Source organism: Symphalangus syndactylus, chromosome 12, assembly GCF_028878055.3.
Source record: "Symphalangus syndactylus isolate Jambi chromosome 12, NHGRI_mSymSyn1-v2.1_pri, whole genome shotgun sequence".
Lineage (NCBI taxonomy): Eukaryota > Metazoa > Chordata > Mammalia > Primates > Hylobatidae > Symphalangus > Symphalangus syndactylus.
The window spans coordinates 60,224,114-60,240,567 of NC_072441.2; the positions used below are offsets into that span (position 1 = coordinate 60,224,114).

At 35.9% G+C, this 16,454-nt stretch overlaps 1 protein-coding gene across 9 annotated transcripts in view; it reads left to right on the top strand.

Annotated features, from left to right (window-relative positions):
- The window catches only part of NTNG1 (netrin G1), a 347,869-nt gene that overhangs the window by 187,069 nt on the left and 144,346 nt on the right, over nt 1–16,454 (top strand). For all 9 annotated transcript variants that reach the window (XM_063624384.1, XM_063624386.1, XM_063624388.1 and 6 more), the window contains exon 3: nt 801–1,441. In XM_063624384.1, coding sequence (XP_063480454.1) covers nt 801–1,441 — 641 coding nt within the window. The remainder of the gene's footprint in view (nt 1–800; nt 1,442–16,454) is intronic.

Genomic DNA, 16,454 nt, shown 5'->3' on the forward strand with positions numbered 1-16,454 from the left:
CTATGGGCAGGCACAGAGTAACAAACACATCAAGTGGCTGTGGTTTGATGTGCAACAGCCTCCTAATTGAGTAGTAGGCTTTCTTGTCCTGATAACTTGGAGCACACTCCCAGCCCCAAGACTTTCCTGAACAATCCTTTTATCTTTACCTAATAGGCTGGCAGGTATTTGGACCAAGCCCCAGAGCCTTTAGGGTACCACATTTTAATAATTTGTGGTGAACAAAGTAAACGTTGTAAAACCAGACATTATGAAGCAAGGACCCAGTTAAGTATGACGGATTTCAGGGAAAGCCAAAAAAAAGGCTGAATGTTGTATGGGGGTATTGTCTCCCTTATAGAACACAGGTATCTATGGTTCATGGCTCATTCTAAAGTTTTGCTTGAAAAATGACTTTTTAAAGAAGTGTACTCTTAAAGAATGTCCTTCAGGCAGGGAGGAATTTCCCTTGCTTTTCTATAGCATCTTTCTAAGAGGAAGCGGAGGTATTGAGCTGCTAGACAGTTGCTCAGTGTCTTCGTGCTTCTGTGACCACATTATGGGTCTAACACATATGGGATAAATAAACTGTTTTCATTTCTTAAAGCACATGGAAGGAAACAAGACAAGAAAATTACCATATTGCTTTTTTTTTTTTTAAGCTATTAAAGAGGAGAATCCAGTTAGGGCAAATAAAAATGATTACTGAAAGCAAATTTTTTTTTTTTTCCTTTTCTAGCCTCTTACTGAGCAACAGCAATATGGCAAGACTTGTGGCAAACCAGTGTTTTGATGCACCCTCTTTTGTTCTTCTTCCATAGGGCAATCCCTACATGTGCAATAATGAGTGTGATGCGAGTACCCCTGAGCTGGCACACCCCCCTGAGCTGATGTTTGATTTTGAAGGAAGACATCCCTCCACATTTTGGCAGTCTGCCACTTGGAAGGAGTATCCCAAGCCTCTCCAGGTTAACATCACTCTGTCTTGGAGCAAAACCATTGAGCTAACAGACAACATAGTTATTACCTTTGAATCGGGGCGTCCAGACCAAATGATCCTGGAGAAGTCTCTCGATTATGGACGAACATGGCAGCCCTATCAGTATTATGCCACAGACTGCTTAGATGCTTTTCACATGGATCCTAAATCCGTGAAGGATTTATCACAGCATACGGTCTTAGAAATCATTTGCACAGAAGAGTACTCAACAGGGTATACAACAAATAGCAAAATAATCCACTTTGAAATCAAAGACAGGTTCGCGTTTTTTGCTGGACCTCGCCTACGCAATATGGCTTCCCTCTACGGACAGCTGGATACAACCAAGAAACTCAGAGATTTCTTTACAGTCACAGACCTGAGGATAAGGCTGTTAAGACCAGCCGTTGGGGAAATATTTGTAGATGAGCTACACTTGGCACGCTACTTTTACGCGATCTCAGACATAAAGGTGCGAGGAAGGTAAGAGAAAATCTGTCTGCCTTCAATGGGAACGGGTGTGTCCAAAGAAAATGCCAGTGTCTCATAGCTATAAAGTAACATTTGTCAATTTCTACCGCAACGTTTTCTTCAGGAACTCCAGTGTAGAAGTAGGTTCTGAAGGCATTCTGAGACCCCTCATCCTCAGCAGTAATTTGTAATCCCAAACTTGCTGTCCCTGAACCTGGCATGATTCTTCAGAATTTAAATAAAAGTGAATTTTAGAAGTAACTCCCTGGGTCGGGAGGTCCTTTAGGTCTTTAAGGCAATGAAGCCAGGGAAAGCAAAACCATTTGCCGTATAAGGAACTGAAAAACTAGAAATACAACATACCATTGTTTGCAAATGCAAAGCAGGGATTCAACATGGTACAGCAGTCAATTTATGTTTTGTGTAATATTGCACAAAAAAATCTGGAAACTAGAGTTATATTTCTTTAAATTTATTAAATCAGAATCAATAGCATGTGGGAAACATTTGTTAAATTGGGACAAGCTCTACTTTTCATGTTTTTGGATGTTATTATGTCAAAAATATATACTAGCATTTAAAATACAGACCTGAGTTGGGCTCCCTTCATCTTGTAGATTAATCACAAATGGACAGAGTTTAAACACATTAATTAAACACAGTCAGGGATAGCTTTGGTTTTGATAGTATACTAGAGACAGAATTGAGCAAATTTCCAAGAATTTTGAAGATGTTTAAATGGAAAACTTCAATAATGAGAACCAGAACCACCACATAGGGATTTTCAACCAGCTTTTTAAGTGTGGTATATTATCAAAATGACCACCTGACGGGAGTGGAAGCATGAGATAATGAATGGGAAAACTAAAGGTAAGAACAAAGTATCTAGCAAAGGGAAAGGCAAGCAAAGAAATAACACCCCAGTAAAAAGGCCAAGATATCTTTAAATCGAAATATATGAGGATAAGAATATAAATAGTATATATCATGTAGGTTTAATTATTTAATGATAAAATTCAAACAGATAAGGCAGGATTGATTCAATTTATTGGCTGCCAGCATCCTTTAGGCAGCCCAGTTCTCAGAAACTGGAGAAGTGTTGAGACTTTCTGGTCTATCAGAGATTTGCCTTACTTATGTGTGCTGGGAGAAAGGTCACTGCTGGTAAGGTAAAGACCATAGTGGGAACACAGAATGGAGTGGTGGACTTGACCGTAGTGTGGTATCAAAGGTTTCAGAGACTTAGCTGTGTAAAAGTAGTAGAAACTGGTGGCCATCTACTCTCAGCTTTTTCTAGCTTCATGTTCCTCATGGAAGAATCAAGAGCCTTTATCTGCGAAGCTTTTCCTAAAACTTTTGACCAAGGTCTTCGTGGTATATAACGAATATATCTTTAAAGCAGAATGATATTGAACTTGTGGGTTCTAAGCTGTAGAGGATAATTCATGTATTATTAGCAGGGTACATGACAGGGCAATATAGGAGCTGTTGTCTTAAACATGAGTTTGCTATTTATAATAATACACAGCCATTATACTTACGAACATTTTAGCAAAAGACTATTAGTTTCCAGCATCTTATTCTTGGGGATGTATGATATATGAAAATAGTTGATATTGTTATTATTAACAATAGCTTGCCACAATGAAGCAGCAAATATTCAATTCATCTACATGAATAATGGTAAAAAATTAACAAACTAAGATTTGAATTTTAATCCTAGTGTAATCTACATTGCTCGGTAGATTCATCTAGGTCTGTTTCCTTGCAGTTAAAGAAATACCTAATCTGAAGCCCAAATTCCTATTGCTCCACTTCCCCAAATACCTTTATTTGCCACTTGCAAATAAGGCAATCTTCTGAAGCATTTTGGTTGGGAAAAACCTATTGCTGATGCTTATTTTTGTTATTAATATTCATTTGGTTTCCTCTAATAATTTAAAAGAAAGTGTAAAATAAACTTGAAAGCTAAAGGCATTTTTCTGCATTCTCCACTGCTGTCAAGCATGCCATCTCCTAAAGGTGGTGTGTTGGAAATGTAGATCCCTTCAGATCTATCACATTTCTTCCATCTCCCAGACTAGTCATTTCCTCCAACTGCATTTCAGTGGTTCTGAGGAGTTTGGGGGACTCCTCCCTCCTTCTCTGGACTCAGCTCCACTGTCTTTTCCTGTTCACCAGTCAACTGTAAGCTGAAGAGAAGCAGCTGGGCAAACGAGAAAGGTCCAGTAGAGGTGAGCCCCTTCCATAAGGTCTTCTTCTGTCACCTCCAGACTTTGTCCAAATCCTCAGGGCAGAACTGATGCTGGCATGTACTGCACTAGGCACCAGATGGCTGGAGTATTTTTAGTCCTGGGGAGGGACTAAAGAAGCAAGGTCTGATGGCTCGGGCATGTCTCCAGCTTTTAAGTTATATAAGGAAGATCTGCTGTTGATGGAGCCAGTGAAGGGAAATGTTGAGCTATAGTCTGGTGCAGGGGCCTTTCAGCATAGAAGCTGATCTAATTATTTTACCCTTGAAAGTTTCAGTAAGATTAGTGGTCTAGATTGTCTTTCTGTTATATAACAAATCATCTATGGAAGAATTAAATATTAATTGATGATCTCTAAAAGAAAGTTCTGAAGTTTCCCTTTCAAGGCTCTCATAAATGTACACTTTTCAAAATACAACTGAAGTTCTTGTTCCTTGCACCCGCCCCCACCATCCCATGAAATGATTGCAACATTTAACATGTCTTTACATGTCTATTTCTGATCATGATAATGATATTTTTCTACTTGTTACTTCTATCCCCACCCCCATCATAATGTGGAAATTGACATAAGTTATTTTGGGAAAGTAGAATGGAGACCAGATGTAAACATCCATGGTATAGTGGACAGAGAATTCAGAATTTTTTTACCTTGAAATCTTAAACTGTGAGACAAAAACAGTTGATCTTTGCTTAAGATGACTGAGCTTGTGAGATCCAATTCTCCATTTCTTTGCGCATGTATTTGTTTCATACAGGCTAGTGTTGTTTGATGGGAAAATGGTGTTTTGATTGACATTAGACTAATGTAGCATTTATGTTCTTTTTGGAATGTGGTACATCTGATACCTGTTTTACTAGTAAGAAAAAAGTGTAATCTCATCATAAAAATTTATTCTTCTTTTGCCACATGCTTATTTTGCTTCCATTTACTCCCTCTCATTGTGTATTTATTAAGATAATGAAGGAAAAAGAGGAAACATGGCTGTTGGCAATTTCAGCAGCTCCGTAGTACTTACATTGTTCAATAAACCTAATAATCTACATGGACTAATTCTGACTTATGGATGTCCTGCTTCAGTAAATCAGGGTGATTTTCTCCAGTGAATAACAGACGAGTGCAGTGTGCCACTACCTTAATTAAAGAGCGGCTCTCTTAGTCTTGATCTCATTTTAATTTACAGGGTAATACTACAATAATATCACTAATGGAAGGTACATTAAAGGGCATCAAGTAGCATTAACTGTATTAAATTATGGTACTTATGTTAATTAACTACTGAAGCAAGATGGTTCTAATGGCCAAAAAGGTCATCTAATGCATAAATAAAATCTACTCAGATGAGGGGCGAGAGGAGAAATTAGAAGTAAATGTTTGTTCTGAACATCTTTTTATACAGACAGGGGGTTAAACTCAAAAGCTGTTAAATATAGATAATGTCCAAAATGTTTTCTTAGTTACACCATTGGAAGCTTTGATTTTTAAGTATTTTGTTTCCTTCTAAGCTTTCCACATTAAAATAGTTGAAAAAGCGAGCACTGTATTTGTCAGTTGCATAGATTTTATGGAATATAAACTCAACATTATTTATTGTTTCTTTGAGGTAAACAGTTTCAAAGAAATAATGTGATTTAATGTAATAATTTGTAAATCTGCAAGACAAATGAATCTTTGGTAATCTACTCATTTATTTTTAAGATATGCTATCAGCCATATATCAAGTTACTGCTTTTAGCCATAAGACAACGGAAATTCTATTTTAACAGTAAGAACTTGAAGAAAGTGGCCTGGAAAACTCCCATCAACATCTTCAGTATTTACCCTTTAACAAAATATTCCTAAAGGCAATTATCGGTCATTTTTTCTCAATGGTCATTACACATTTCTTACCCCTTGCAGTGCCTCCTCAGGCTACATTATAGGTAGTTGACTGCCATAATAGTGAACAGTATTATTTCCTTTTTCTACCTCCATTGTTTACCTCCAAGAAAGAAGCCTTGGAGTATTAGCACAGAAGTTTCACTTTGACAAAACTTTTTGGTGCCATCTTCACTTCCTGGCTGCCTCTGCTCAGAATCACACTCTCCCTGCCTAATCCCAGGACCTGCAAAGGGCCAGGACCAGAGCCACTATGACTAGGTGCCAGGAGTGAGGCAGGCCCCCTACGTCACTCTCAGGAGTCCAGCTTCTACATGTAAACCTTATTCTTTGAATGTCACTGCCTTTATATTTGCTGTAATTAGAACAAGGTGAAGCTAACATCATGTTCTTGAAGCACAGCTTCCACATGGTTAGTGCGAAAAGATGTGATGTCAGGTAAGCAAGAACACTTGGGGAAATTCAAAAGTATAAAAGCAGTAGAGCACTTTTTAAATTTCTGGAAGAATCAGTTATTCTGAAGGTTCCCTAAGTCTTTTTCCTAGCCACAACTGAAATAAATCTGAAATATTTACTTTTTACCTCTTTTGTAAGAGGCATCCCACAAAAATGCTTTTAAAGCGTTGAGCCTGGGCTTTATCTATTCTTTTCCAATTAGTCTCCATTATTGAAGCTGGGCTTTTCTGCCACTTAACAGATTCTGCTTTTTATAACACCTTCTTGCTTTCTGTCATCCATAAATACTTATCCTCTACTCTGGGACAGATGCTGGCTTTGATGGTAGACAGATGAAGATGCACCAAGCATAGTCTCTGCTCTTAAGGAGCTGATATCCAGAAGGGACACAGACTTTATAAACAAACCAACAAAAAAAAATGACGATAATGTGGGTTAAGTGCTTTTACTATGTGAATATTCAAAGTGCTGTGGTAGCAGAAAAGCTACTAATCTGGAAAGATTAGTAAAACCTTTGATACAGATGTGACATGTATGATGTCTTGAAATATGGGTTTTATTGTGCCAAGCAGCCAGGAAAGAATGGATATCCTAGGCAGACAAATTATACCTAAAAACAGCACAGCATGTTAAGGAACTCCAAGCAGTAAGGAATTGATGGAGTTAAGAGTCCTGAAGATGCTCTACCAGCTTCCCTTTATGGGTCTTCAGCATGTTCAGGAAGCTCTGAAGGATTCCTACCTCTTTCTCTCTGATTCCCCCATGTGATAAGAAACCCAAAATCATATGGCGTCTCCATATTAATTGACTACAAGTGAGGAACATTTTTTAAGGCAATTGTAGTAAAGGCTATTCTGGTGTAACTGTGCAGACTGGAGAGCTATAACATTGCTTAATTGTGGAGCAACTATAGCTCCAAGCCCTGATGCTCAAGTGGAGAATCCAGAAAAGCTCTCCATATTCCACAGGAGCCATCATATGGCAGTGGTCTCAGATTTGCCTACAAAGTCGGTAGGATTTGTTGACCAGTCAAATTTTGGGGAAGACTTCCTAGTGAATTGGATGGTGGGGCCAAAACTAAAATGGGGAATAAATACTGAAACAGGCTTTTAGTTAATTCATGATTTAGCTAGTTATTTTGTTGTGCCATTTCAAGTAGTAGAAATTCAAGTAGAGATTCTAGTTAAGGGTTTGAAAATACTTGTCTAATGTTGTAGAGAGAGATTTGAGCTCAAATATAGGTTTGAGAATTATTACCTTATGTGTGATGGTGGACGCTTTGGGAATCGATGACATTGAGGATTTTTTTGTTCATAGGTATAAATGACCATTATAGAACATTTACAGAATCCTGTGGAATACTACTATGTAAAAGGTAATTTCTGAAGGAAATTGAAAAATTATCTGAGAAAATTCAAAGAGAAGGGAATGAGTTAATGTCATTCTAATAGTCCCCACTCATATTTAAGTAATAATCCTTTAAATTTGTATAGCATTCAGTTTACAAAATTCTTGTCAGGTACCTTATTTCCTTTAGTACTTACAGGACACTTGTGAGGCAGGTGTTGGTTAACCCCATTTTACAGAGGAGAAAACTGAGGACCAGAGAAGTGCCATGACTTTTTCTTTAACGTCACACATAATAAAGTGGTAAAATCAGGTTTTTCACGACAAAACTTAGGCTTTTTCCAAACATTATGCCCTTACAGTCACACCAGCCAGAGATCAGCTCAGTATATATAGAAGACCCCAAAAATTCCCAAAGAAGCCATCTTTAAATAGCAACAATGAATCAATACATCTTATGACTCTGCCCCTCTTAGAATGTTCTGGGAGTCACACTCTCCATGGCTTTTGGCTCACTATTTTATTACACCAGGCTGCTCTGTGTTTATCTGAATTCTAACTTCTTACTTCATTTTTATCAACTTTCAAATGTGTGATTGGGCTTATTTTCACATTGTGTTAAGTCTAGGTGTTTTACTACTAAAATCAAGTTGTAATGATAGCTTGTTATTTTTCCATGGGGAGACAAAAATAAATAAATAAGCTGAATTTTCTCAATGTTAATTTTGCTCCCATATTTCTTCATAAACTTTTATTATGTACACCTGCTTTCAACTAATGGGCATCATCGAACACTAAAACAAGTCATATATCTTAATGGATAAACTTGGAAATGGCCAACTACCTTCGCTTATTTTAAGCAAGTTCATACTTCAAGTGAGGGCAATATGTTTTTCCTTTTAACTTCTGCACATAAGTCCACATTCTCTCTTCTGAAACTGCTGTGAATAAGTGTGCTGCCTCTTTCATATAATAAAATTTCATAAATTTTTAATCAATGATTCTCTCCACCAGGTCTTTTTTTCAAGCTAAATGGATATTAAACCATTCCACTAAAATTTAATTTGCTCTCCTTTTAAAAGGCAGAATGAAGTCCAGTAAATAACAGTATTCAAATGAAAAGCATACTAATCATAATTAAAAATTAAAAACCAACATAAAACATTGCTACTTAACTCCAGTGGAAACACTTAGAAAAAGACTTTATCATATGCACCCATTGTAAGTGGACAACTGAGGGCCATTCTGATTTGGAGCATATTTTTTAAAATCCATTAGCAAATCTTGAATTATAAAGAGAATATATGCATAAGCAGCTCATTTTCCTCTGAGGTTTGTACTATTATAAGGAGAGAATGTATCTAATAATTCCTCCGTTTAAATTATGAAATTCATTAGCATGCAGAAAAACAATCCAGTTTACGAGCTTGTCTCTTTATCCTTAATTCCCTAGTGCCATAGATTTTTTAAGCTAGTGGGTCATTAAAGGAAAGATGTCTCTTTTTTACGAAACATAAGGATATTTAAGCCAAATACCACAAAATGGATAAATAAAATAATCTTCCCTCATTTAACTTAGCATTTGTAAGGGAAGCTACATTCTAGCTACATCTGCATGCCCAAACAATGGGAGACAGGAATACACCAGCTTCTGCAACCCTGTTTTTTATCCTAAATCTATGGTCTGCATCTTTGGAATGTCTTGCTTTCTGTCCCTAGGATCAGAGTTTTTTCTTAACACGTTAGGAGATGTTGGCCATTGTTTGATACTTATTGTAAGAGTTTTTTGAGACCTGTGTGATCAATGGTTCAGTAAAGAGACCATTTCCATTCATTCTCCAAATAAATACAAGAACAAATGTGTTAATGTCATGAATTTTATCACAGTAATTTGATTGTGTGGATTGATATATTGATTCTGTTGCAATATGGGTCTACATTTTCAATTCAATAAGCCACTTTTAGAACTAAGTATATTAGTTTAACCAGAAATGACTGCACTGCATAAAAACTCATGGTTACTATTTCTACCTCCCTTTTATAGGTAGGAAAACTACATCTAAACAAGGTTAATCAATAGCAAAGGGGAAAGGAAAATTTAAAAATTACTTATGTTGGCATATAAATTTGTTTCTGAACTCCCCTTGAAAAACATTGAAAAAAATGGATAGAAAGGCTTTGAATATGTGAAACAGGAGCCTCACAAACCCTACTGGTCCAGAATATTATAAAAGTAGGGTGATTACTACATTGGCTCTCTCTTGCATTGTGACTGGTACCTAAGACAACTGATATTGTGCTATAAATATATTGAGAGGATAGAGGACAAGTCATTAGGATTTTAAAATCATTATCTATCTTATTTTAGAAGGAAACATTGGCTAAGAGTCAAGAGAAATAGATTCTCACTCTGGTTGTGCTAATAATTCTTTGTGAGCTCAGAACAGGTCACAGTTACCATAATCGGAGTCTCCTCATCTACAAAATGAGATTTTTATACTAGTTTACTGTTTCTCAGGATGTACTCTTCAAATAAAGTCCATGATGGTCAAAAACATCTGGGAAGTGTTCACAATACTTCCTTCTACGAGAATCACAATGTATATTCATATATTAAAGACCCTGAGGTGTCCTACAGTAAAGAAACATTTCTGTTTTATTGAAGACAGAGCCTCTAGAACTTACTTAAAAAACATATATTAGTACCCGTAAACGACTAGTATTCACAGAACTCTTCAGGCTCCAACATTGTTGGATTCTTTGTAGGATTGAAGGAAATACATGAAAACATCATGTGTGTGTGTGCGGGTGTGTGTTTGTGTGTGTGTGTGTGTTTAAACTATTTGCAGTGCTAAAAACAGATTGATTTTTCAAAGCAAGTTCCAACTTTAGTTATCATCCTTCCTATATTACTGCTACTTTGGGTGAAAAAGCGAGACTGTCTTAGAGAAAGACTAACCTCAATAGAGAGTATCTCTCTTTTTTTTTTTTTGACTGTCGCTCTTATTTTTTGAACATTGGAGTACTATGCATCTTTCTTTAGGAATTATAGGAAATTAAATACTGTATTGGAATAAATAGGGATTTTTTTGTTTTGTTTTTAGGCTGGTGAAATTGTGATGGAAGAGTCAGCAAAGATGTGAAAAATGAAATGCCAAGTGGTACAATCTGGTGTATTTTGTAGATAAATAGAGAAGCTAAAGGATTTTTATTCCTCCCGTATGTAAGCGCCTCAAACTCTAATTACAGCAATGAGCTAAAATCATGTATTTAAAGAAAAATAAGATTAACCAGTATTTAATATATTCTTTTTTTTTTTTTTTCATTTGCTTTGGAGGATATTCTTGAAACCACAAGCTAATTTTAGTTAAATGAATCTTGCCTTTCTTTTGCTAATTAGGACTGTTAATGAATAACAAATCAGAGCGCAGTAAAACTAAACACTGTATACAGCTAAGGATATCATCTTGTCTAGGAATTGTGTTTTTGTCCTGGCTGCTTTTACTCGTTTGGTGCTACCAGAATATCAGGGAAGCAAAGCTGTTATAACATGTTGGTGACATCCATGTGTAATTATAGATACTCCAATGCTACTGGGAACAGGGAACAGATGGGGGAAGGGTGGGCCAAGAGATGATGGGTGGGGGAAGTCTAAGAGGTCAGAGATTTGGCAGGTTGGAAGGAGACAACATCATTAACTCCAGTATTGGATTTGTATAGATAGGGTGTATGCCACATAGAGTCATAGCATTGCAAAATCATTTCTCTTAGAACTGAAAAAAAAACATAAAAATAATTTAATCTACCTCCTTTTTCAGATGTGAAACAGAATGGTTAAATGAATTAGTCAAGGATAACACAGTTGCATAACTAGAATTTAGACTCAGAGGGAACTTTTAGTTTACTCACTGATCTGCATCCCGTGCCTACAACTGGGCCTGGCACATATTAAGAGTTCAATAAATATTTATTGATGGAATGAGAGAATGATTGCAGAATATCCTTCTGAGAATCATGTAGAGGATCATTCTGAGGACGGTTTTCCCATTAGGTATGCTATGGCCACCTCTAAATATTCCCCACACAAGACTGCAAGGGAATTGGAGCTTAGCCCATTGTTTTTGGCTATGTCACTTCATCCAATAAACCAGATTGTAAAGCTTCAGGCTTTAACCAATAGTCCAAACTTAAAGAATAAAATATATCTACTTCAGATAACAGAGTAACCTATGTACTCAGGTTAAATGAATACCACTCCACTCAAATACACAATTTCTTTTATTATTTGTTTGATTGATCCTTTCAAGATCAGAAATTGTTACCCTTAATCCCTTTCCTGGATGAAGAGAAGTCAATGAAAAGGAATGAACTGCTCTCATTCTCAAGCAATATTTAGTAAAATCGCAACATCACTATACATCCACATCCCAAAGTTGTCTTCAAATGATGTTTGCTTCTTGAGTTTAGCAACCAAGGAGATTTAAAATGCTACTTAAAAACCTTACAACTTGTAAATGATGCCTTTACATATTGATAGGTTCAAAGCTGGGGTTTCAAAGAGTTTGAGCTGAGGAGACATGGAAACAGGCAGTGACCAAACTCAACTATATACATGTTTCTGCTGAAACTTTTATGAACATATGTCTTTATGAAAATAATTGAAGTTCATTATATACTCTTAAGTGGCAAAATAGGATTAAAAATATTAATAGCATGAGGCTAATTATGAGAAGGAGGAAAAAAGAGAGAATAAGACAACACAAATATAGCTGGCTAATAGTGGTGGAATTGTGAGTAATTTTTATCTAATTAGTTGTGATTTTCTATTTTTTCATTTTACTCATTGTATCATCAGAAAAAAAAGTTTTAAAATTAAGTTAAAATTCAGCAAAGTTGCAGGATACAAAAGCAACACACAAACATCAGCTGTGCTTCTTTAAACTAACAATGAATGGTCAAACAGGAAATTAAGAAAACAATTCCATTTACAATAGCGTAAAAATAATAAAATGGTTAAGAATAAACTTAACCAAGAATCCAAAAGCCTTGTACACTAAAAACTACAAAACAGTGCTGAAACAAATTAAAGAAGACACAAATAAATGGGAAGACATCCTATGTTCATGGATTGGAAGTCAGTGTTGTTAAGATGTTAATACTACCCAAAGCTATATACAGATTTAATAGAATCTCTATCAAAATCCCAATGATGATATTTTCAGAAATAGAAAAATTCATGCTAAAATTCATATAGAATTTTAAGGGACCTGGAAATAGCCAAAATAACATTGAAAAAGAAGAATAAAGTTAGTGGCCTCACTGGGGTTTTTCTGTGGTTGTTCTTTTTTTTCTTAATTTCAAAACTTACTACAAAGTCACAGTAGTCAAAACTGTGTGGTACTGACATAAATATAGACATACGAACCAAAAAAATAGAATAGACAGTCCCAAAATAAACCCTCACGTATATGGTCAAATTATTTTCAACAACGTTGCCAAGACCATTGAGTGAGGAAAAGACAGTCTTTTCAACAAATGAGGTTGGGAAAACTGGATAGTCACACGCAAGAAAAACAAACCAAAAAAGGAAGTTGGACCCTTACCTTACACCATATACAAAAACTAATTCAAAATGCATTAAAGACCTAAATGTAAGAGCTAAAACTATGAAACGTTTAGAAAAAAACAAAGGAAGAAAACTTCATGACATTAAATCTGGCAATAATTTCTTGGATATAACATCAAAAACACAGTCAACAAAAGCAAAAATGGGTAAGTTGAACTTCATCAAAATTAACAACTTTAGTGCATCAAAGGACACTATCAACAAAGTGAAAAAGCAATCCACAGAATGGGTGGAAATATTTGTAAATCATATATTTGATAAGGGATTTTTATCCAGAATGTATAAATTACTCTTACAATTCAACAGCAAAAAAAAATCCTAATTAAAACATGAGCAAAGGACTTAAATAAACATTTCTCCAAAGAAGATATAAAAATGGTCAATAAACATAGGAAAAGATGCTCAAGATCAGTAGTCATTAGGGACATGCAAGTCAAAACCACAATGAATTACCACTTCACACCCATCAGAATGATTATTATTCAAAAAAATAAAATAATATGTTTGGAAAGGACATGAAAAAATTGGAGCGTTTGTGCTATACTAGTGAAATGGTACAGACACTGTGGAAAACAGTGTGGAGATTACTCAAAAAACTAAACATAAAATTGCCATATGATCCAGCAATTCCATTCTGGGTATATATCCAAAAGAAGTTAAAGTGGAAGCTTGAACAGATATTTGTAGGTCCTATTCATAGCAGCATGGTTCGCAATAGCCAAAGGTGGAAGCCACCCAAGTATCCATCGATGGATCAGTGGAAAACCAAAATGTGGTATATACATACAGTGGAATTTTATTCAGCCACAAAAAGGAAAGAAATTTTGACACATACTACAACGTGGATGAAACTTAAAGACATCATGCTAAGTGAAATAAGCCAGTCACAAAAGGACAAATATTGCATGATATGCAACTTATATGAGTGTCCTAGAGTAACCAAATTCATAGAGATAAAGTATAATGGTGACTGCCAGGGGCTGGGGGCAGATGAAAAAGAAGAGTTCATTTGTAATGAGCACAAAGTTTCAGTTAGGGAAAATAAAAAAGTTCCGGAGATGAATGATGATGTTGGTTGCACAACAATATGAAAATATTTAATGCCACAAAACTGTACATTACTGATTAAAATAGTAAATTATATGTTATGTGTATTTTAACAACAACAACAAACATAACTGCACAAACAATACTCCTTGACTCAGCAAGGTAAAACACAGAAATTCTGACATATATCCATGTGTCTTTCTTCTCTGTCCTTATGAAATATTCTAGTCTTTTCCCACTTTTAATGTTATTCTTGGTTTTGAGATGGAGGAAGATGTTCAACAGGTTTCCAAGTTTGTATGGGGCTTCACGATGAGGGGACTAGTTGGAGGAAATAGGATGTGAAACTCCTTGAAGCAACAGAAAATAAGTTTTAGAGAAAGAATTTGGCCAGAATTTAACTAATCAAAGAACATTTTCTGTGTAGAGGAGTGATGAAGCACATAGAGGAAGGGAGCTTAAGGGGCAGATATAATAATAGTAGTGACGGATATTTAAAATCAGACTGAGTTTTGATTTCATACTATAGGTAAGCAATTGGAACCACTATAGGCTCTTGTAAAGTGGCCTATGTTAGGGATGATGCCAATGTTAGAAAAAGACTTTAAAAGAGTGTGTTACTATCTGTGCATAAAATGGTTTGGAAGAGGGATGTAATTGACTGTTGAAATAACTTTCATGAAACATGAGGGTTGTGGATAGAGAAAGGAAGAAGTAAATGTGAAAAGTAGGCTTTAATAATACAGAAAGTAGGTTTGCCCCTAACATTTGCAAGGTTGGGGAAAAAATAAAAATACAAGCCCACATACCATATGCCTAAATATGTATAAAATATAAGCTGAACTACACCACTGTTTGACTCATGTTTCCATCCTGAGTCCCATAGCTCACTCCCCATAGTGTGACAAAAGGGGCCATCATCTCTCCCCAGCTAGGTCTGCTGCTGCAAGCCTGAGCTAGAGGAAGGTAGAAGCTATGTCCTTGACCCAAGACTCGTAAGTAGTAACTGGATCTACATGAACTTGGGATGGATACTTACCCAGGCAAGCACCTAGGAGGCCAAGCCAGGGAATTTATCCTCTTCCATGATACACTTCTTCATTTCAGGATTTCCAGGCAGTTCTAATCACCTCCCAAATTTACACCAAGAGTTCTTCTTCTGGTAGTAGCCAAGCATGCCCTATCATGCTGACTCTCCTGTGCACAACAACTACAAACTCTGAACTAAATATCAAAACAATTATTTGAAGGCCCTGGAGAATGACCACAGAGAATAGGGTTCTGTACTTAGAGGCAGCAACCAAGGTCAAAACTTTAAAAAAATAATAATAATAAAACACAAAGAGAAAACAAAGTAAGAAACTTTAAAAAAAAAAGGAAATAGGATTTTGGATAGAAAGTATATTACAAAAATATATTGTTTTTCTTTGGAAAAGTGTTTTTAAAACAATGAAGAAAAAAGTAAGTGGCATTTTTGTGGGAAATTGTAAAGCTGCAATAGAGCTCTTTAACAGCATGGTACAGTATTCTACACTCCCAGGAAGAGCAAGTCAGTTGAGAAATCCCATCCACATTCACTCTAGAACCATTATTATTGCCCATCTGGCTGACTATGGATGGAGGAATATAAGGATGCAGCACATAACCCTTCTTGGTTCAAAGCTAGGCCTCTGGCTCCACTAGGGGCTCTCAAATTCTCTTTGGTTCTCTCAGATCTTCCCACTTCTCCAGCCATTGTTAATTCAGGAAGTCAGCAGGTTACAATCTATCGCACGGGGCTTCTTCTGTGTTCCAGGGTGAGCCATTTAAAAGAAGTGATGAAGCATTCTGGAAAGTGTATAGTGTTAATATTAAAGGAGACCCTGGCAACTGCCTTCTTAACCTCTGCACTAAATAGAATTTAAAATATAAAGATCCTATAATGTATAACATACGCTTATATGAAAAATAGCCTAGAGAAAGTGAGAAATATACTATAATTTAAAAAGGAAAGGGTTTCATTTGGCAAATAGCTGTAACCATTTGATTAAATCTGTTAATACCATGCAGACATTTTGCTACTTTAGTAATAATTTATGTTTGTGGACTAAGAAAAGAATAATCAGTTCTGTTTAGTAAACTAGAAATGAGTTTGTTAGCTTTGTGAGAACATGACAATTGGTAGGAATATAAAGGAGTAAAACATTATTTAGCTGGGAATCAGATCACATGAATTCTTATCCCAGAACTGTAACATGGAAAATAATATCTACCTACTTCTCTTTCAAGAATGTAAAATATAATACAAATAAATGTAAACTCTTAAGTGTTTTGTGCTTAGTAGAATAGTTCCTGGCAGGGTTCCAGTTGCTAGAGATACAAAGATGAAAAGCCACAGTCCCTGTCCTCAAGTTGCTACCAACTAGATGAGTTGACAGA